At 41.1% G+C, this 23,293-nt stretch overlaps 2 protein-coding genes across 2 annotated transcripts in view; both read left to right on the top strand.

Annotated features, from left to right (window-relative positions):
- The first annotated feature begins 3,368 nt into the window (after nucleotides 1-3,368).
- On the top strand, nucleotides 3,369-8,855 carry SLC7A3 (solute carrier family 7 member 3). Its single transcript, XM_014837710.3, has 12 exons — nucleotides 3,369-3,697; nucleotides 4,711-5,110; nucleotides 5,440-5,598; nucleotides 5,792-5,969; nucleotides 6,171-6,283; nucleotides 6,409-6,631; nucleotides 6,806-6,945; nucleotides 7,045-7,147; nucleotides 7,392-7,558; nucleotides 7,743-7,909; nucleotides 8,253-8,361; nucleotides 8,497-8,855. Exons 2-12 carry the CDS (start codon nucleotides 4,741-4,743, stop codon nucleotides 8,625-8,627), a joined length of 1,860 nt encoding a protein of 619 aa, XP_014693196.1. The 5' UTR covers nucleotides 3,369-3,697; nucleotides 4,711-4,740; the 3' UTR covers nucleotides 8,628-8,855.
- Nucleotides 8,856-17,312: 8,457 nt separating this feature from the next.
- The window catches only part of TEX11 (testis expressed 11), a 371,261-nt gene continuing 365,280 nt past the window's right edge, over nucleotides 17,313-23,293 (top strand). The window contains exons 1-2 of the mRNA XM_044764084.2: nucleotides 17,313-17,466; nucleotides 18,146-18,203. Of these exons, the coding sequence (XP_044620019.1) occupies nucleotides 18,167-18,203 (37 nt within the window). The 5' untranslated portion in view covers nucleotides 17,313-17,466; nucleotides 18,146-18,166. The remainder of the gene's footprint in view (nucleotides 17,467-18,145; nucleotides 18,204-23,293) is intronic.

Here is a 23,293-nt window from a genome sequence, read left to right as displayed (position 1 = left end):
TAAAGAAGTTGTAATATATATATATATACAATGGAATATTATTTAACCATAAAAAAGCAAGGAAATCTTATCATTTGTGACAACATGGATGGACCTTGAAGGCATTATGCTAAGTAAAATAAGTCAGAGAGAGACAAATACTGTGTGATTTCACTTAAATTTGGAATCTAAAAAAACCCCTAAACTCATAGAAAGAGAACAGATTTGTGGTTACCAGAGGTGGAGGGTGAGGAGAAAGGAAATTAGAGGAAGGTGGTCAAAAGGTACAAACTTCCAGTTATAAGGTAAATAAATACTAGGGATGTAATGTACAATGTGATGACTATAGCTAACATTGCTGTGATATATAGGAAAGTTGTTAAGAGAATAAATCCTATGAATTCTCATCACAAGGAGAAAATTTTTTTCCTTTTTTCTTTTCTTTCTTGTATCTATACAAGAAGATGGATGTTAAGCGGAGCATATTGTGATAATCACTTCACAATATATGTAAATCAAACCATTACACTATATGCCTTAAACTTATATAGTGATGTATGTCAATTATTTCTCAATGAAACTGGAAAAAAAAGAATCTATTCTAATTTATAAGGAAAGCATCAAGACAAATAAGTTAGTGGGAAAAAGAAAAGCTATGAATAAACAGTTTCAAAAAGAAATATTCATTAGAAACAGAATGAACTTCTTTCTACTTCTGTTATTTTATTAGCAAATAACTTGTTTAAATGATAACTATGCTGGTGAGATTGTGGTAACCCTGCTTTACTCTAACATGGCTGATAGCACTCTAAGTTGATAAAAATCCTTTGGTGAAGCACTGTAATAAGTACGAAAGTTTATAAACATGTTCATTATCTTTGACTCAATAGTCCCACTCCTGGAAATGAAACTTAAGAAAGTAATTCAACTAAATAGAGACGTTGTATTAATGAAAGTGTTTCTTAGTATAAAGGAAAGCTGGAAACAACCTGAAGAAATGTTTAAATGGTTAAATAAATAATAGTACATCAGTGCTATGGAATATTGCACTATGCAATCACTAACAATGATAATTTTGAATACTAGTAGAAATTTGAAAAAATATTTGATTGTGAAAAAAGGAGAATGTAAAGTTATATGCTATATAGATATGTACAAAGACCATAACAGAGCATGCAAAAACACAAATAGTTGGTTTGTTAGGGATTAAGGGTGACTTTTTTGCAGTTTTCATTAGTGTTAAATTGTTTTATAATAAAAACAAAAAATTCAATGTTTTGCACCTGGTCATTGTACCGCAAGAAAGGGATATTAAAGTTGGAGAAAGTCCATAATGATTGAGGAGACCATGGAACTTCTGGAAAAAGAAAAGCTGAGGAATGAAATATGGTTAAATTCTACAAATTCATGAAAGGGATGGATAGGTGAACGAAAATAGTTGTTCACAAAATCTTGGAATATTAGAATTGGAGGACACCCCCTGATGCTTCTAATTAATTGACTAAGCTTTTATTGAATAATTGAGTGCCTATTAAGTCCACTGTTAGATTTGACTGGTGTGAGTCTATGACCAATGATAAGAATTATTGTTTACATACTGGGTCGTCCCATCATTCAACCTTATCTTCCACTGCTGCCTAACAAACACTGCACTTGATATGCTGGTCTCTACATGGGCCCCTGGCTTTACTTCATGCTTCTTTGTAGGTCCAGAGCTCATCCACCCTTCATCCTTCAAGGTTCAGCTTAAGTCCTGCCTACTATCCTCCTCAACACCTTACAAATTAAAAGGTTTTGTTTATATCTTCCAGTCTGTACTGATGACTTCTTTCCTTGAATATTTCCAACACCAATTTGTCAATTAATCTCATAATCAAATCAATCACCTAATCTAAACAACCAAATCATCATCATACACACTAACATATTATTCTGAGTATGTGTCAAGTTTTTGTTGAATACTTCCCATGTGCCAGGCAGGAAGAGTTGACTTTATAATCTCATCTAAGAATCCCCAAAACCCTGTGAAGTGTGTATATTATATCCAGAAACTGAGGCTCAGAGATGTTAGACAATTTGCTCAAGGCCACAGTGGCTGAGCTGAGAAGTTACCCTGGGTCTAACTCCGAAGACTGCGCTCCTAACCCCTATGTCATAGTGTTTCAATTGTACGGGGTGTGTTTTCCTTCTGTAACTAGATTCTTAAGACTAGGAGGGCAAGGGTTTTATTTTATGTTTCCTTTGTAGTCTCTTCATTGCTATACTAGGTGTTATACACATAGTCAGTGCTTAATAAATACTTAAGGAATGCCCAAATGGAGCTGTATTTATCTGAAAATACCAATTACTACTTCAAAAGGGATTTGGATTTTAGACAGATTCATGGGTGACGTAAGCATAATGGATAATATAAAGAAAACAAGGATATTTGGGTCCATCCTTAATTCCTGAGATGTCTTGATAGAGGAGAAGCACACCTTCACAACCCTTCTTGCTCCATTATGACTAAGAACTGATTGGGCTGGATGAGATTGTGGGTCTGACACTCCATGTGATCATTCTTTGATTCTTTGGCTCCTCTTCTGTTTCCCAGAAACTCCTAGCTTGAAAGGGTCTGTCTTGATGCTGATGCCTCTCCCTGTTTGGTTTTGCTTGATGCCACACCTCCTCTTCTTGTGCATTTAAATGAGGTATGGCGCCTGTGGGAGGCAGGCATTGAAGTCCAATAGGCCAGGTTTTATCAGTAAAGTGGTCACACATAATTATGGTATGATGTCAGGCAAGTCATGCCTCTGAGCCTCAGCTTACTCATCAGTAAAAAGGGATTAAATAAACTCCCTCCTCCAATATTTCAATATTGTCTGTATTTCATATTTAATAGTTTAACATTTATAGGCAGCTAAAGACACACTGTGGAGAGATTGGGGCCTAGAAATCTAGATGGGATTGATTATCTGTTTTCAGGTGGTGGTTGAAATCATCTTCCATTATTTTGCTGACTGCATTAGAAACACCCACAGTTGAGGGTGAGAGCTGAGGAGTGGGAATCAGATGGCTGTCCATAATCTGATATGGTCTTTGGGAACGATTTTAGGGGTGGGGGAACCTCATGTAGAAAAGAAAGCTAAGCAAGACTAAGGGAGAGTGAGTTGAAGACTCCCTGTGCTGTTTTCCCCTCCACCTCTTGTTCCCCTCCCCCACACCTGCCAATCACTGGTTCTGACTATCAAGGCACAAAGGTAGAAAATCCCATGGGGTCTCTGGCCAGGAAGCCTCTCATTGTCCTGCTCTGACGATAAGCAAGGAGAATGGGAAAAGGCTGCCCTCCCCCATTTTTCGCTCCTTGCCGCGCTGGTCTTGCTGTTGCAAGTGGGAAGCAGTCTCAGGCCACACGCAATCCCTTTTGCAAAACTGAGGAGCGCGCGCGCGCGCGCGCGCGTTATACGCAATCCCTTTTACAAAGCTGAGGCGTGTGTGTGTGTGTGTGTGTGCGTGTGTGTGTGTTGTGTGTAGGGAGGAGGATTGGGGGTGGGATTCCATGACGTTACCCGCTCCGCCTCCTGGGGTATATAAGGGGCGCTTGGCGCGCAACGACCCCAAGCAGCAGCTTTGAAGCCTGAGCAACCGAACTCGGCAGCCCCAACCCAACTCGGCTTAACTCAGCCTCACCGAACCCCATCCAAGACTCTCCACTGCTTGGGCTCGCAACAGCTGTCTGGTAAGCCTTGGGGGCCGACACGTGTGTCGGAGGGAGACGGCGAGGGTCCGGGCATACCTAGGATTCTCTGGCAACCATGGCATGCAGTTGCATCAGTGCGGTCGTGACCTGTTGCTGGCGAGACCCCGGCCCCGGGAGCCAAGGCTCCCATCTCCACCTCAGCCCCAGACCGTTTCCAAAGGGCGGCATAAGAATCTGGGGGCCGAGTCGGGGGTGCATAAGGTGGAACCCCTGCTCTCCAGTGCGAGCCATGTCGGGCTGCTCTGGGGCCCCTCTCGGGGCGCGTCTCCAAATCTTCAGATGTCGAAGCCCCGCCTCACTGTTGATGCTTGCTGGTCAGCCTAGCGAGGCGGGAGGAAGTGGGGGAACATTTGCTTACTGCCCTGGGCGACGGCTGCGCCCCAGTTACGCTGTGTGGGCTTGGTGAGGAGGGATGGAATTGAGTCGGTGTTCACTTCTGATCTGCAGCGGAGGTCGATCCCTCCTCCCTCCAGGCGGTCTAGGAACCATGCTTATTAAGTAGCCCTGGGGGCGAGCACTGAAAAGGAAAATGGATATTGGATGTGAGAAGGAGGTTCTCCCCAGAGTTGCTGCCCCTCCTGGGTTGAGTTCTGTTTGGTTCCCAAGGAGCTACAGGCCAGGGAAGAGACACAGGTTAGGTTCCACGGTTCCTGGGTTGGAGTCTAGGATAAATCCTCTAGTTTCCCTGCGAGAGAAAGAAGAGACTAATATCGACTGAGCCCCTACTAGGTGCCAGGCCACTGTGCTATAGGGGACTTTCACACATGCCTTTTCTGAAATCACTCCTTCCACAAACCTGTGAGTTATTGTTATTCCTACTTGCATAGGCAGAAACTGAGGTTGGAGGAAAAGTGACTTGCCTTTGTCCCTTCAGTATCCTCCTCCCCATCCCCCCATGGTTCCTTTGCTTGGTGGAGTGGGTATTGTAATTCACTCTCAGAGCTTAGGGATAATGAGCCCTATTGAAGGGCTTTTGTCTTGTTTTTCACCAGATCCTAGCATCCTCTTCAATTCCAGCTGGAATGCTGTGGCAGGCACTCCGCAGATTTGGTCAAAAGCTGGTACGCAGACGTACGCTGGAGCCAGGCATGGCTGAGACTCGCCTTGCCAGATGCCTGAGTACTTTGGATTTAGTGGCCCTCGGTGTGGGCAGCACGTTGGGTGCAGGCGTGTATGTCCTGGCTGGTGAGGTGGCCAAAGATAAAGCAGGACCATCCATTGTGATCTGCTTTTTGGTGGCCGCCCTATCTTCTGTGTTGGCTGGGCTGTGCTATGCGGAGTTTGGTGCCCGGGTTCCCCGTTCTGGTTCTGCATATCTCTACAGCTATGTCACTGTGGGTGAACTCTGGGCCTTCACCACTGGCTGGAACCTCATCCTCTCCTATGTTATCGGTGAGATGGTGGGGCAGGGAGGGAACTGCACAGCCAGTGAAGGGGCTTTGAGTCAGGAAATCTGGGTGGAATGGTGAAGTGAGGTGTTCTTCATCATTCACAGGACTTCGATATCCCTCAATGTGAGTGTGTTGGGGGGCTAGGAGGGTTGAAGGTGTGGAGAAATTGTTCATTATACTTACTCTGTCCTGGTTTCCTTAATTGACTGGTTTTGGTTCTTAAAAAGTAAGAATAGGTGAAAATAGCAGGGATTCTTGTGAGACTGGTATGGGGGAGGGAGGAGAGGAGGGAGGAAACTTGACCCCATGTTTCTCCCTCTGCTCCACCAGGTACAGCCAGTGTGGCCCGGGCCTGGAGCTCAGCTTTTGACAACCTAATTGGGAACCACATCTCCCAGACCCTGCAGGGGAGCATCTCACTGCATGTTCCCCGTGTCCTCGCAGAATATCCAGACTTCTTTGCTATGGGCCTTGTGTTGTTGCTCACTGGTGAGGCAAGGGACAGGGATAATGATGGGGATGGGCTAGGAGGGACTAGGCCTGAGAAGGGCTTGGTGGAGGTGATAATGGTGAGAAAGAAGAGAAGCTGGGAAGGAACGGTCTGCACGTAAATAAAGGCTAGGAAACAAAGCTTGCACTGAGGACATTATTTCTTGGAGTCCTGAATGCCTCTTTCCCACAGGATTGCTGGCTCTGGGGGCTAGTGAGTCGGCCCTGGTTACCAAGGTGTTCACAGGGATGAACCTTTTGGTTCTCGGTTTTGTCATCGTCTCTGGCTTCATTAAGGGGGACCTGCACAACTGGAAGCTCACAGAAGAGGACTACGAACTGGCCATGGCTGGACTCAATGACACCTATAGGTTAGGAGATTCATTTTCAAGAGATGCAGAGCTGGGAACATGGTGGGGAGCAGGGGGCTCCTGGCTGAGGGATTCGGGATTGGGAGTGGGGAGGAATGGGAGCCTAGGCGTTGAAGATCTAGCTCAGTAGTTTGGCTTTAGAGAAAGGTGCAGAGCTGGCTGAATACACCCTTACCTTTTCCATCCCTTCTTCCACTTTAGCTTGGGCCCTCTGGGCTCTGGAGGATTTGTGCCTTTCGGCTTCGAGGGGATTCTCCGTGGAGCAGCTACCTGTTTCTATGCATTTGTTGGTTTCGACTGTATTGCTACCACTGGTAACACAGTCATTCCATTCTGTCTGGGGTTTGGGCACAGTGTATGCTCAGGCTGCATGCAGATTGGGAGTGGCAGAGGAGCAAACCTGCTTCCCTGATTCAGAATCTTGTGCCCCTTTCTGCAGGGGAAGAGGCCCAGAATCCCCAGCGTTCCATCCCCATGGGCATTGTGATTTCACTATTCGTCTGCTTTTTGGCGTATTTTGGTGTCTCTTCGGCACTCACGCTCATGATGCCTTACTACCAGCTTCAACCTGAGAGCCCCTTGCCTGAGGCATTTCTCCATATTGGATGGGCCCCTGCCCGCTATGTTGTGGCTATTGGATCCCTCTGTGCTCTTTCTACCAGGTCAGTGTCAAATATTTGTTCTCCTCTGATGTCAGAGTCTCAGGTTAAAGCATTCAGTAGCAGAGAATACCCCTTAAAAGGGCTGTGAGGAGAAGGTGGAAACTCCTTAATCTCACAGGGTTGGGGAGAGAGATCACAGTCAACTCATGCCACTCTGGGCATCCTTCTCTCTAGCCTCTTGGGCTCTATGTTTCCCATGCCTCGGGTGATCTACGCCATGGCGGAGGACGGCCTCCTGTTCCGTGTCCTTGCCCGGATCCACACTGGCACACACACCCCCATCGTGGCCACTGTGGTCTCTGGCATTATTGCAGGTAAAAAATCGTCTTTGCACTTCCCCTAGTTGTTTCACCAACTCCCTTAACTTTGCTCTTCCCTTCTCTCATTTCTTGTTTTGTGCCCATCACTTTCAGCATTCATGGCATTCCTATTTGAACTCACTGATCTTGTGGATCTCATGTCAATTGGGACCCTGCTTGCTTACTCCCTGGTGGCTATTTGTGTTCTCATCCTCAGGTGAGACTCTATTTTTGCACATACTGTGATTTTTGGTTTTTATTCTTGGATGAGGCATGATGGGGATCTGCTCCGCCTTCCTCCTCTGCCTTCCTTGTCCTGACTCTCCTTGAGGAATATGGATATCCCTCCCGGCCAAAAAGAGCTTCTACCCTACCCTGATGAGGAAGGTTAAACTGCCTGGATGAAGATGGTAGAGTGGTTAAGGGTTGTTCTTAATACTGCCTTCTTACTCTTGCCTCAGGTATCAGCCTGACCAGGAGATGAAGAATGAGGAAGATGAAGTGGAGCTGCAGGAGGAGAAGCTACCTGAAGGGGAGAAGCTAACCCTCCAGGGACTATTTTGTCCACTCAGCTCCATCCCCACTCCACTCTCTGGCCAAGTTGTCTATATTTGTTCCTCACTTCTTGGTAAGCAGTGGAATTTTTCTCTGGGGTGGCTATGAGGTCAGCATGATAGGGGGAAGGAGCGTGTGGCATTGGGTGGCTGAGGAAGAACTAGAGAGAGGGTCACCTTCCTTGGAATGGGGTGCTTTAACATCTTAACATGTTGGGCTCGAGTTGGTTTTGATGTTTCTCTACTTGACTCTTAAAGCTCTACTGCTGACTGTCCTTTGCCTGGTGCTGGCCCACTGGCCAATTCCACTGCTTTTTGGAGACCCAGTGTGGATTGCAGTGGTTGTGCTGCTCCTGATGCTCATTACTGGGATCACTGGGGTCATTTGGAGACAGCCACAGAGCTCTGCTCCCCTTCACTTTAAGGTAAATGACCTCTCTTTCTGCCCACCAACCCATCTTGGAAGAATAGGCTCCAGATACCTGCAGTCTAATAGAGTGCATAGATATTCTTTAATTGTGCAAGAAAGGAAAGATATAGGAGATGCCTAAGCCAAAGACTTCTCTGATCCTCCCTAGTTCCTTTCCAGTTCCATTTCCCCAAACTCTGTATTCTTGAGTCCCATATGAGGTACACTAAATGAGTGGGTACTGAAATACACAGTGTGAGTAGGAGTTGGACTCTTCCCTTTCCTGGCTTGAGTGGGTTAGGGATCTCTTTCCAGGTCACCTTGTGCTATGTACAAAGAAGGATTTGATTTGTTCCCAGGTACCTGCTTTGCCTCTCCTCCCACTAGTGAGCATCTTTGTGAATGTTTACCTTATGATGCAGATGACAGCTGGCACCTGGGCCCGATTTGGGGTCTGGATGCTGATTGGTAGGTATCTACTTGGGAAGGGTAGGCCTCTTGGGTGTCCTATCCCAACTCTTTCTCTCTTGGTCTCGAGTAGGAGACCTATTAAGCCTTTACAGGTTGCTATTTCCCAACCTCACAGCTACCTTTCCCCACTAGGGTTTGCTATCTACTTTGGCTATGGGATCCAGCACAGCCTGGAAGAGGTTAAGAGTGATCAACCCCCACTCAAATCCAGAGCCAAAACTGTAGACCTCGATCTCAGTGGTGCCTGTACACATTCGATTTGACATCATCACACCTGAAGGCTGTCTGGTTCCCCTGCACAATAATGGAGAGGATTCCTGACCACAGAGAGCTAGGCCTCCCATGGGATGTTGGTGGGAGAACACTAGTAGAGCTCTGTATTTATTGTGGAGTGAAGGATGTGTCTTTGCTGTTTCTTGTCTAATTTTTTTAACTTGTCTACTTTTTAATTGTGTCTGTAGCTGCTCACTGACTTTTAAAACATTATTATTAAAAGAAACTAGAAAAAGAAACTATGTCCTGTTCTTTGCTTGCTTGAGATGATGTGGAGCCTGACTTTCAGTGTGGAGAGCTTCAGATAAATGTCCTTTGTTTGCTCCAGTCACCACGAGTTATCTGTTGTGCTTGTGTGTGCTTCCTGTTGGCTCAGGGTTTGAGGAAGGTAGTGTAGGCAGCCATCAAGTCTAGTCACACTTAAAGGAATGATCTTGAGATATGTTTTCCCCATGCTACACTAAAGGTTATGTTTTGAATAAGTAGACAGCAGCACTCGTCTTTGGGACTCTGATCTCAACACTGGCATTGGTCAGGGCCTACACTGAAACCATTGTCTTCTGTTCTACCCCTTCTAGTTGGACCAGTCCCAGACTCCTGTAACTGCCTGGGCAACAGAAATTTAGGCTTGGGTGTTTGGCACTGCTGGAAGGAGGGGCAGACAATAGGAGGGGTTGGTAAAGGACTGTATATGTGTATAGATACTGACTGCTACAGAAGTAATGAGGGAATAGAGGTCAGTGCTCTGCTCAGACCAAGAACTATTCATTCATCCATTTATTCAACAAACATGTGGAGCTCCTATAAAATGCTAGGCCCCATGCTGGGTACTGGGGATACAAACATGAATAAAACATAGTCCCTGCCCTTAAGGAGCTTACAATCTAGTGAGAAAGACAAATAGCTAAACATGAAACAGTACGATTTGCATCAGGGCACGGGGAAGTGCTGAGTGCTACGGAAGCACAGAGAAGGATGTGCTTGACCTGAGTCTTGAACAACAGGTATTATGAAGTGGACTGAAGGGAGGCCATGGAAGTGTGAATGAGCATATTGTATTTGAGGGTATGCTGTACAGTTTAATGTGGTTCAAGGGTAGCGTATATGGGTTTGTGGTGAAAGATAACAGAGACCTTATGAATAGTCTTGTATACCCTGCTAAGGACTCACATGTTATCTTATAAATGATGTGTGTGTGAAGGAGGGGGCTAGTCACTGAAGGATTCCAAGCAAGGGGGATGGCTGGATTTGTTAGTCTGACAACAGCAAGAAGGATGGCTTGGAAGAGGGTGGGGGAAGCTAGAATAGTGTGATAATAGCTTTTTGGGTATTTATTATATATCAGATACTGTGCATACAATTTTTATTTACTTATTTATTTAAAGGAAGATTAGCCCTGAGCTAACATCTGTGCCCATCTTCCTCTATTTTATATGTGGGATGCCTGCCACAGCATGGCTTGATAAGCAGTGCATAGGTCCGTGCCCGGGATCCAAACTGGCAAACCCTGGGCTGCTGAAGCAGAGTGCACAAACTTAACTGCTATGCCACCAGGCCAGCCTCCCACACAATCTGATTTAGTCCTTGCGATAACCCTATGAAGTAGATGTTATGATAATTATTTTTTACAGATGAGCGAAAATGTTTTGGATAAGAAATATGCTCTAGGTCACCTAAGTTGGAATGGTCAGGGCCAGGATACAAACCCAGTTCTGTCTGACTCTGCAGCCTGTGCTCTTTGACCACTGTGTGAGGTTGCTAGTAGTAATTAGGAGGGCACTGCAGTCATTTGGGCAAAATATTTCAGAGTTTTTGGTCAGTGGATGTAGGAGATAAGAAAAAAATGGATGACTTAGATTTCTGGGTGAAATTTCTGGGTGAATGATCAAATTATTAGCCAAGATAGAGAGCATAAGAGGAAGAGCATATTTGGGGAAAATGAATTCAGCTCAAGATAAGCTGAGTTTATAAACATACAGGAGTTTTGCTTCATATAGGTGAAGATATGTAATCAACAATTGAAACTTCGAGCTAGGCTAGAGGTCTGGGCTAGAGTTTTAGCTTTAGGAGTCATCGACACAGAGGACATATGTGTATGTGATAGAAGCTGTATCTGGGGCTAAAGATTATCTTGGGACAAAATCAACAGAAGAAAAAAAACTTGCAGCACAAATTATATAGTTTCCTTTATATACAAAGATCTCTTACATATCAATAGGAAAGAGATGAATAACCTGATAGAAAAATGAGTGAAAGTTGTAAATATAAGAAAAGGTACTCACCCTCATTCATTAAAGAAGTCCAAATCAAACAACCATGAGATCTCAGTTCTTACCTTACAGACTGGCAAAACAAATTTCAATGACTAGGTGTTCGTGAAAGTGAGGGTAAACAGGCAGTCTTGTGCATGATGGGGATATACATTTTTGTAACTTGTGGAGGGTAATTTGATGATACAAGACTTAAAAACATTCCTTTTGATCTGACAATTCCACTCATAGGAATTTTTTAAAATTTGCATATATAAGGATATTTACTGCAAAGTTATATAATATAATGTAAAACTTGCAAGCTACCTAATGTGCATCACAAGGAACTCGTCAAATAAGTTATATTAATTCAGTAGAATACTTATACAGCCATTAAAAAATGAGATAGAATTACATGTGCCAAGAGGTGATATGGAAAGATAGACTATTAAGTAGAAACAAAACAAAATGGAACAAAAACCCCAAGGTGCAGAACATTTGGGTGAAAGAACAAAAGATGTATTTATACATAATTTTTTTTTCTGGACAAATATACAAGACACTGTTAGCCTCTGGTTTCTCTTCTGTACTTTTTCAGTTTTTTACTAAGTGCAAACTTTACTTTTTTCATCCCTTTTATAGTCATCATAATAGTAAAAGATTAGGGGATAGAAATAGAGGAGGAGGGACTCAGTGCAGGCGATGCAGAAGGAAAGACTGAGGAACAGGAGAGTGATGTGGAAGTCTAGGGAGGAAAGGACTTTTCAGGAACAGCTGACAATGCCAAATGCTGCCTACAGAGCCAAGTTAAATAAGACAAGGACAGAAAAGGATTCATTAGTTTTGTCAGTTAGTAGGTAATTGATCACTTCAAGAGCAACTTTAGGTCAGATGGTGGGGGCGGAAGCATTATTGCAGTGGGTTGTGTGAATGGAGGGTGAGGAATTGGACACAGGGACAATAGGCCAGCATTTCAGGGTATTATCTGGAGGGAGTTGAGAGAGGTTTTTTTTTAAGATGGGCAATTCTTGTATTTACTATATGCTTAAAGAAGATTGTCAATGGAGAGAGCGAATGAATCCTGGTACTACTGTTTAAACAAACCATTCATGGGGGAGAGAGTAGTTCTGTGATTTGATTCTCTAGTCTTTTTTCATTCAGTGCAGTGTTTCCCAGACCTCAGACAGGTAAGTATAACCTTCATGAATTTTTCTCTATTTGTGTAATTCCCGTACTATTAAAAAAAACACTTTTTAAGCTTATCTACACTTATTTTTAAAAGAAAACATTTCACCACCATCATAAAATAGAAAACAAAGTATTCTCCTAATACACATTAAAATAAACATCCAACCATTAAAAAATGTTCAGCTATTCACCACCTAAAATAATCACATATACCCATACTTTGGAAACACTTAGGTAGTCAACACAGTGAAGAAACTCCGCAGGACGCTATGCTTGAAGATGAAGTAGAAAATTGCTTTAGGCATGGTCTAATCTTAATCTCCTCAAGGAGTCAGAGCTAAAATTGGCCCGAATAAGTACAAAGATACAAACTAGAAAATAATATGTGTCCTAAGAGGTATGCACAAAGTGCCATGAGAATTCACATGAGGGGGGTTCTGGCAGAGAGTTCTGGGAAGTGTTCATGGAGACACAGGCTTTTAAACTGGTGCTTAAAGGATAGGTAAAATGTGTAATTTCACAAATGGCAGGAGAGGATTACAAGAGGAGGGAAACTTGTGCACAAAGGCAAGAAGATGGGAAAGTTTATAATTCAGTTTGCTCAGAGCCTAGGATTTTGAAGGGGTGAAGTGGAAAAATAAGGCAGGAAAGGTAAATTCCAGTCAGACTCTTGAAGGCTATTAATTCTGGGGCCTGCATCTGAAGAGAAAGAAGTGTGTGGATAAAAATATTACAGTATATGAAGGAGAGAGTGGTTCTGTGATTTGGTTCAATGAATTACACCTCAGCTACCCAGTCCCATGGTTATACCCTAGATTTTGCCAGAATCTACACCTGAAATCACTAATTCAAGCATCAAGTTCTCTATGCACAACTTCCCAAGCTTACCCAGCTCACTTGCTCAAGTAACCCCACTGCAACAATTCTTTGACCTCATGAATCCTCCAATTCACTCTCCCCCCTCCCACATATGCTTTCTCTCTTTCTATCAGTTTCCTCCGATCTTTGCTTGTTCCCTTTCCCATCCCACTTAAATTCCTGCATTTATTATCATTATCACTCTTGCAAATATCTTCACCTCCCTAGGCAATACTCTAGAGTATTCCGGCCCGCCTCCCCCCTCCCCCCCTCGCCAAACCACAGGAATCCAAATATCTTCTCCATACTTTCACCTGTGTAGTTCAGGATTGTTGGAGACAGACACACAACTGGGCAGGTTAATGATCACCAACCTTGACTAGGCCCAACACTGCTGGAAATCCTCTTTTTCTCTCTGATTCCCCTGTGGTCTGAAACAACAGTTTCTTACCTTATTCACATTCTTCAAATCTCTCCCTCCTACTCTCTGCTTTTGACTGCCTCTTACTTTATTGCGAAAACACATGCCCATCAGATAAAAACTCCCTCATCTTCCTGTGGACTTTTTTTTTTTTTAATGAAAATAGCTTTTTTTTTCTCCTAATGATAAAAATGTGTTCACTGTAGGAAACCGAAAAACTGAAAAATAGAAAGAAGAAAGTGAAGTTTCTCCCAAATCCTACCACTCAAAGATAAACATTGGCACTATGTTGGTAAATATTCTTCCAGACATGTTTTTCAAATATGCATACAATTTTATATAAGTGTATACCTTCTGTGTAAAGTTTTTTCTTTCTTTTTTTTTTGATAATTTACATATTAGTGGGATTAGTTGGCCCCTGTAGCTGCTTATGCCTCTCCCTATTCATACCTAGGTGGAAACCATCCTAAGTGTTTTTTAGCCACTCAAATCTATATAATTACATCTTTTTGAGTAGTTGCTAACTTTTGTCTTGTTTAAACGCAGGAGTAGGATATAGGCATTTCCCTAGCTTTATACCTTTAGGTTGTTTTCACAGCAATGTTTTTAAAGGCTGTCTGAGTATTCCACTATCTGGTACCAATGTACCCTAAGTTGCATAACTAGTCCACATTTGACTAGGTGAACATTTAAGTGGTTTACAATGCTTCAGTGAATGTTTCTGTTAATCTGTCTTTGCAAATTTTTCCAACTTTTCCTTTAGAAAAATTCCTAGAAGAGGAATTGTCAGGTAACAGGGTACACACATTGAAGATTTTGATACATATTGCCAAACTGCCCTCCAGAAAAGTTGCAATAATTTGTACTCCTACCAACAGTGCACAAGAGTACCTGTTTTGTGTATCTTGCCAACTTGAGGTTTTGTTGATCTTTTTAACCTTTGCCAATCAGATAAATGAAAAAAATTTACCTTGCTTTAATTTGCATTTCTTTGATACTGATGAGGTTGGATATCTTTTCATGTCTTTATTGGCTATGTTTCTTCCTGTGTAAATTGTCTGATCATGTTCTTTGCTGATTTATTTGCTAGAGTATTTGTCTTTTTCTTTTTAATTTTAAGAGCTCTTTTTGTTAACTCTTTATGTGTCACATATGTTGGAAGAAACCTCTTTCTAGTCTGTGATTTGTCTTTCAACCTTACTTATAGTGCCATTCAGAAGATTTTAATTTTTATGTTGTAAAACCTATCATTATTTTTCCTTTTTGATTCTGGTTTTCAGATCGTGTTTAGATCTTGCCATTGTGTTTATAAAATGTTCACTCATATTTTCTTTTAGAAATTTTATGATTCAATTTAATCTTTGATTAATCCAGACTTTATTTTGGTATATGAAGTGAGGCAGGGATCTAGCTTTATTTTTTTAAATGAATATTCTGTTGTTTCAATGCTTTTGCGTGAATAATCCCTTTCCCCACTGATTTGAATCATTTCTCTGTACATTTGGGTCTGTTTCTGGACTCTATTTTGCTCCATTTATCTGTCTGCACAATTACCACACAATTTTATTTACGGTAGTTTTAATATCTTGTAGAACAAGCCCCTGTCCCTTACTCCATTATTACTTTTGTTTTTATAATTTTCCTGACTATAATTGCATATTTATGCTGAAAGTGTTTTTCTTCTTTTAACAAGATATAATGCTACCTTATTAAGTAATTTGCATTCTTGGTTGCTTACTCTCTTTTAATCCACTCTATTAATGAGAGTCTTAATAAGCTCTCATTAGAGTCCAAGCTGTTCACCAGCCTTATGTACTATCTATTTCACCATTTTTGCATCAATTTGTTAAAAGGTAGGAGCAGGAAATTTATAGTTTATGAAACGGTAAGGGAAGATAATCTACAGCATGTTGAGTGTCACTTAATGGCATTTTACTACTCACTCTTGCATATCCTCCTCAAGATGCACCTGCTTCTTTTATTATCCCTTTTCCTCTTCTCTCTTTTACCTTTTTTCTATCTCTTTTAATTCTCTCTTCCTTATAACATCTAGGGAGGCCATCTAGACCAAAAACAAAAATATTGGCGATACCCATACAACATAAGGGTTTTCACTCTTTCTGCATTTTTTCCTTTATTCACTGGCCCTTTCAATGCAGTGGTGCCTACTCAGTAGCTCTGACTTTGGAGTCATATTTACAGTCAGTATTAGTCAATAGAGTCATTTGATTCTGTATGCCTTATATAATCTTGGACAATATAACATCAATTCTGCTACAGACATTATTAATCACTAAGAGCTCTAAGATGCGTGTGAAAAGACCACTGTAGGCTTGAGAGCTAGGTCTAATTATCACCCTGTTCATTCATCTGTTCATCCGTGAATGAAGAAGTTATGGTAGAGCCAGGTGCCTGGGTGGGATGATGGAAATTGGGAGCCTTTAGTTTGCCAGCCAGAAAGTGGGGAACAATAATGGGAACTAACATTTGTTAAGTATGTACTGTACGCCAGCCACTGTTGTAGATGACTTATGCACAATATTCTATTGAACCAGAAGCCTAGAACTACTTTTTTTTTTTTTTTATTAATGTTATGATAGATTACAACCATGTGAGATTTCAGTTGTACATTTTTGTTAGTCATGTTGTGGGTACACCACTTCCCCCTCCGTACCCTCCCCCCCACCCCCCCTTTTCCCTGGTAACCACCGATCAGATCTCCTTCTCAATATACTAATTTCCACCTATGAGTGGAGTCATATAGAGTTCGTCTTTCTCTGACTGACTTATTTCGCTTAACATAATGCCCTCGAGGTCCATCCACGTTGTTGTGAATGGGCCAATTTCGTCTTTTTTTTTGGCTGAGTAGTATTCCATTGTGTATAGAACTACTTTTATTCCCATTTTACAGATGAGGAAATTGAGGCCCTGAGATTGTAAGTAGCTAGCACCAGGTCACACAGTATGCGGCGCAACAGGATTCAGTCAGCTATGGGATGCTCTACTGCCCTTTTCCACCAGACTTCTTTCCCTAATTTAGCAATCTAGGATTGTGAAATGAATACCAAATTGCAGGATGCAAAAGTCAAGAGGAGTTCATCGCAGTACTTTCTTTTCCCTTTTTTCTTCACTTGATGTGATCTAGATGCAGAGAATTTTGAAGAGGGAAAAGAAATTTTTTTTTAGAAACCCTGTCTTTTCCATGATAAATATTGACTGACTCTGAGAGTCTTAGGGTCAGAAGGGAACTGTTAACGTTCCCAGAATTGAAGCCACAATCTCTCTTCTTCTTCGTGTTAGCCAGCTGCCTGTCTGGCTTGACTGAAGTGCATAAGGCTTAAAAGAGGGGTATGTGAGGGAAGAAGTGGGAGGCTTGTTAATGGTTTGATTTTTGGGTTCTTCTCCAAATTTGGAGGCATCATGCCTTAACACTGTTGTCTCTGAATGGAGGTTTAAGTAGAGGCCAAGTCCCTGGTTGCAAGCATCACCTATAGATTCAGCTGGAATCAAACATGTTACTATATATTCCGCCCCCATCCCTAAAACCATTTGTTTGGAGATGGGTGGGACCCCTGCCCTCGCTGTGAGCCTGCAGAGGAGTCAGTTTCCTTGAGGTTTGACAAGGGCAGGGCAGCAGAAACACATCTTGGAACTACAGGGTTTTTCAGTCTCCTCAATTTCTGATATTTCTGACCGTTGCCGCTCTTGATTAAACAGTGGGCAACGTTGTTTACTTTCCCTCCCTTCCTTCCCTTTGTCCTTCCTTCCGCTTCTCTCCCCTTTCCCCTCCCTGGTCCCTCCATCCCTGTTCTTCCTTTTGAAGGCCTGCTCTCCTCTTTCCCGTAACCACGGTCGTCTGCACTCTTCTTCCCTCAATAACTGTAGTCTGCTTCCGGTATTACATCATAATTCCTTACTCTCTGAACTGCATCCCCAGGACCGCAGGCCTAGACTGCACGTCAAGGCGTAAGCTCTGCCGTAGAGAGTAAAGGCCAATAGGGAGTGGCCTTTGGTTGACGTCACTATAGGGGGAGGAGCTTCCCGAGCGTCGACGGGCACCTTGGACCCAGTTTGTGGAGACTGCCCTGTTGCGCGTTGGCGGTCCCGGCTGAGGTGAGTGATTTAGTAGGTAGGATGGGGCTAGAGGAGGGTCAGGTACAGGTTGGTTGAGTGGTTTCTAACTAGCAAGAAGATGCGGCCATTAGGTCAACACTTTTTAGAGTGGCCCTGCGGCAATGATTTTGAACTACAGAGCTGCTGTAGCTGCCTCTCAGGTGAAGGAAGATGGGCAGAGGCAGGATTTTTTGACTTGAACGCAGTATGGGGAGCGTGCGGGGCCACTGAAAGCGGGAGATAGTAGTTATTGTAGTTTGGTTGTGAAGGACCTAAATTCCGTTGAAGCCGTATGGTTGGTGACTGCTGGGGGCGGGCAGCTGGAGGCGCTAGCTGGGTCTGTGAGAGCGGGAAAAAGGACGGTGAGTGATTGGATGCTTTGCACGTATGGGCGGTGGGAAGAAGGATTTTGAACCAATTAGGAGGAGGCAACGAGTACCAGCCAGGCCAATCACAGGGTACCCTGAGCCTTGGTTTCCGGGTTGCCAGGCGGATTATGGTAAGAAAAGATTTGGGATAAAAATTTACTCCAGGCCCGACTCCTGTCGTCTGACAGCCTGGCCCCACCCCTCCTTAACCACTTTTTCTGGGTTTTAAAATTTCCTCGGCACTTTTTTCTTTTGAATAACAAATACCTGGAAAAATTTCGCTGAAAAGATATATTTTTTTTATTTCATAGGCTTGAGCCAGGGCTTTAAAAATGGACGATGTTGATTTTCGTTTCATGGACTTTAAAGGTATATAGCTTTACATGGTAGTAAAGAAAATGTCAAACTGTTTGCTGCCTTATCTAAAATCTTCTAAATGTATCTCGTTTCCGAATTTTATCTCGTTGGAGTATCCATAGCTCCAACTTTTTCTTATTTATGTACCAGAAAAACAATGTAGATGTTTAGGACACTGGAACCCTTTTATAAGCTAGTGTAGGGAAATTGAATTCACAATTCATAGCTTGTTTTCTCAGGAGTTTTATGGCATGCAAAATAACACTGGTTTAATCTGAAATAGAAATCTACTGTGTTAAAAGTACCTTAAAAAAATTACTGCAAGAGTCTTCCTTTTTGCAAGGGAAGAATAAAACAGCAAAATGCAGAAGTCTGCATGGTGCACAATGTCTGGCTCTGACATACTTTCCGAGTTTTTTGTCTGAGATGACTGAAGTAGCAAATGAAACTGTGCTACCTGCTAGCTTCCAGTTCAAAAGATACTGACAACGAAACTTCATTTATTCAGTATACTGTCAGGAAATTAGATATTCTGTATGTATGGATTTACCAAATAAATATTATTTATGAAGAAAAAAAAAATACTGCAAGATCCTGGAGTGCCTTTCCATAATCGTCAGTGAAAAATAAATTATATCCTGTGTAGTGTCAGGTTTAAGTGCATTTTATTGTATCTTAATTCTTTTGAAAAGTGGTAATCCCTGTTTAGTATTTATGGGAATTCTTAATAAACAAAAGCAGTTGGACCAGAACAAGAGATTCCTCAACCATGCCAGATATGGGAGCGTTTATGGTATTTCCTTTTTTCTGGGGACATGATTAGACCTATGATATATTCACATTCATATATATTTCATATTATTCATATAATAATGAAATATGTGTAGCCAGGGCGGCTACAAATCCATGATTTAAAAAAATTGAGGTCAATATTTTGTTAATTCTTGTCATTTTAAAACAACAGCAACAGGGCTTGGCCCGGTGGCGGAGTGGTTAAGTTCACGCGCTCTGCTTCAGCGGCCCAGGGTTTCCAGGGTTCAGATTCTGGGCGCGGCCGTGGCACCGCTCATCAGGCCACAGGGAGGCGGCATCCCACATGCCACAACCAGAGGCACTCACAACTAGAATATACAGCTATGTACTGGGGGGCTTTGGGGAGAAGAAGAAGAACAAATAAAAAAGACTGGCAACAGATGTTAGCTCAGGGCCAATCTTTAAAAAAAAAAAAGAAAAAACCAACAGCAACAAAGCTCACTGCTTCCTACCTTAAGTTTTAGTTTAGGATGTAGTATCTTACAGATAAAAACATGGATTAGGGATTATGACTTTTAAGCATATGGTATTTGAGACCTTTTATTTACATAAATATTTGAAGCACACAGAAAAGTATAGAAAGTAATATAATGAACACCTGTATACCTACCACTAAGTTTGTTGAATCTTAACAGTTTGTCATCTTTGAAAATTTTACATAAATTGTATCATTTTGTATGATTTTTTTTCTGTAACTTGTCTTTTTTTGCTCAGCATTATGTTTTGGTTATTTACCCATTTGGATATTTTAGCTCTAATTCATTTATTTCCACTGCTGATTAGTACTATTACATTGACTAGAAGTGTACCACAATTTGTTTATCCAATCTCCTTTTGTTGGATATATGAGTTGTTTCAAATATCTGCTGTTACAAACAACAGCACTACCAGCACTACAATGAACATTGTGTTTCCGAGAGCTTGGCAGGAGCCAAACATTTTTGACTACCACCCATGGCAAGGAAATATATTTTATATCACCTCCATTACATACACACTGTATCAAACATTTGAAACAGTTTTATGCTTATTACATGCAGTGCACAATGATATTTTCTATTCTATGCTTTTTTATCAAAAAATGCTGGTTATGAGCCACTAAATTGATTTATTTCTTGAGCACTAGTGGTTGAGGCTATAGGGCAGTGCTGTCCCATTGAAACAGTGCAAACACACTATGTTTTTATATTTTATATTTATATTTTTATTATAAATATAAGTAAATATATATATTTAATATATAATATACTATTTTATATTACATAATATTTTATAATATTTATATTATGTATTTTATATAATATGTAATAGAATATATTATATATTAAATATACTTGTATATTTAATACTTCATATATTTATATATAAATATAAACAAATATAAATAAAAATAAATATATTTATTATGTTTTATTATATATATTATAATTTTATATTTTCTAGTAACCACATTATAAAAAGTTAAACAGACGAAATTAATTTTAACAATACAAATGATTTAGCTTAGTATATCCAAGATGTTACCATTTCAACATGTAATCAATATAAAAATTATTAGTGAGATATTTTACATTCTTTTTTGTTTCTTAGAAAGTGTTTGAAGTCCAGTATGTATTTTATACTTAAAGCATGTCTCATTTTGGACTCGCCACATTTCAAGTGCTCAGAAGTCACATGTGGCTAGTGGCTACCCCATTGTGGCAGCACTGTTCCAGGGTATACATTTAGGAGTGGAACTGCTGGGTCAAAAGCTAGGAGCATCTTTAACTTTATAAATATTGCCAAATTGCTGTCCAAAGTAGTTTTAACAATTTATACTCCTTCTCCCTTTCTCTTTTCCGTATATCCTTGCTAATATTTGATATTATCAGACTTAAAAAAATTTGTAAGTTTGAAAGGTACTGTTGTTTTTAATTAATGTTTTATTTTGGCATAATTTTTGATTTATAGAAAAGTTGCAAAGATAGTGCAGAGAGAGTTCCCATATACCCCTCAGCCAGTCTCATTTTCTGTAATGTTATCATCTTACATTTCCCTGATAACTAGTAAAGTTTAGTGTATTTTCATAGATTTATTGGCCATTTGAGTTTTCTGTACATATAACTTCTTTAGTCAAGTTTTGTGAAAATGGACAATAAAAGGCCATACGATGATTCCAGCTCATTTTCTTCTTAGGGAGAATTAAGATTATGACAGTTTACAACCTTGCGAAATTTCAGTTGTACATTATTGTTAGTCATGTTGTAGGTGCACCACTTCACCCTTTGTGCCCACCCCCCGCCCCCCCTTTCCCCTGGTAACCACCAATCAGTTTTCTTTTTTTTTTTTTTTATTAATGTTATGATGGATTACAAGCTTGTGAAATTTCAGTTGTACATTTTTGTTAGTCATGTTGTGGGTACACTACTTCCCCCTCCGTACCCTCCCCCCACCCCCCCTTTCCCCTGGTAACCACCAATCAGTTTTCTTTGTCTCTATGTTTAAGTGGAGTCATACAGAGTTCGTCTTTCTCTGTCTGGCTTATTTCACTTAACATAATACCCTCAAGGTCCATCCATGTTGTTGTGAATGGGATGATTTTGTCCTTTTTATGGCTGAGTAGTATTCCATTGTATATATAGACCATATCTTCTTTATCCAATCATCCGTTGATGGGCACTTAGGTTGCTTCCACATATTGGCTATTGTAAATATTGCTGCGATGAACATAGGGGTGCATGGGACTTTTGGAATTGCTGATTTCAAGTTCTTTGGATAGATACCCAGTAGTGGGATGGCTGGGTCATAAGGTATTTCTATTTTTAACTTTTTGAGAAATCTCCATACTGTTCTCCATAGTGGCTGTACCAGTTTGCATTCCCACCAGCAGTGTATGAGGGTTCCTTTTTCTCCCCAACCTCTCCAACATTTGTCACTTTTTGTTTTGGAAATTTTTGCCATTCTAACAGGTGTAAGGTGATATCTTAGTGTAGTTTTGATTTGCATTTCCCTGATGATTAGTGATGATGAGCATCTTTTCATGTGTCTGTTGGCCATCTGTCTATCTTCTTTGGAGAAATGTCTGTTCATGTCCCCTGCCCAGTTTTTGATCAGGTTGTTTGATTTTTTGTTGTTGAGCTGTGTGAGTTCTTTGTATATTATGGAGATTAACCCTTTGTCGGATAAATAACTTGTAAATATTTTTTCCCAACTAGTGGGTTGTTTTTTTGTTTCAATCCTGTTTTCCCTTGCCTTGAAGAAGCTCTTTAGTCTGATGAAGTCCCATTTGTTTATTCTTTCTGTTGTTTCCCTCATCTGAGGAGTTATGGTGTCTGAAAAGATTCTCTTGATACTGATGTCAAGGAGTGTACTGCCTATATTCTCTTCTAGAAGACTTGTTGTTTCAGGTCTAATCTTTAGGTCTTTGATCCATTTTGAGTTTATTTTTGTGAATGGTGAAAAAGAATGGTCAATTTTCATTCTTTTACATGTGGCTGTCCAGTTTTCCCAGCACCGTTTGTTGAAGAGACTTTCTTTTCTCCATTGTAGGCCCTCAGCTCCTTTGTCAAAGATTAGTTGTCCATAGATGTGTGGTTTTATTTCTGGGCTTTCAATTCTGTTGCATTGATCTGTGCACCTGTTTTTGTACCAGTGCCATGCTGTTTTGATTACTGTAGCTTTGTAGTATGCTTTGAAGTCAGGGATTGTGATGCCTCCAGCTTTGTTCTTCTTTCTCAGGATTGCTTGAGCAATTCAGGGTCTTTTGTTGCCCCATATGAATTTTAGGATTCTTTGTTCAATTTCTGTAAAGAATGTCATTGGAATTCTGATTGGGATAGCGTTGAATCTGCAGATTGCTTTAGGTAGTATGGACATTTTAACTATGTTTATTCTTCCAATCCATGTGCATGGAATGTCTTTCCATCTCTTTACATCGTCATCAATTTCTTACAGGAAAGTCTTGTAGTTTTCGTTGTATAGGTCTTTCACTTCCTTGGTTAAATTTACCCCAAGGTGTTTTATTCTTTTTGTTGTGATTGTGAATGGGATTGAGTTCTTGAGTTCTTTTTCTGTTGGTTCGTTATTAGAGTATAGAAATGCTACTGATTTATGTATGTTGATTTTATACCCAACAACTTTGCTGTAGCTGTTGATTATTTCTAATAGTTTTCCTATGGATTCTTTGGGGGTTTCTGTATATAAGATCATGTGTCTGCAAACAGCGAGACTTTCACTTCTTCGTTGCCTATTTGGATTCCTTTTATTTCTTTTTCCTGCCAAATTGCTCTGGCCAACACCTCCAGTACTAT

This window comes from Equus asinus, chromosome X (assembly GCF_041296235.1).
Source record: "Equus asinus isolate D_3611 breed Donkey chromosome X, EquAss-T2T_v2, whole genome shotgun sequence".
Classification (NCBI taxonomy): domain Eukaryota; kingdom Metazoa; phylum Chordata; class Mammalia; order Perissodactyla; family Equidae; genus Equus; species Equus asinus.
Note: the sequence above shows the minus strand (reverse complement) of the source record. Positions and strands in the feature narration are given on the sequence as shown.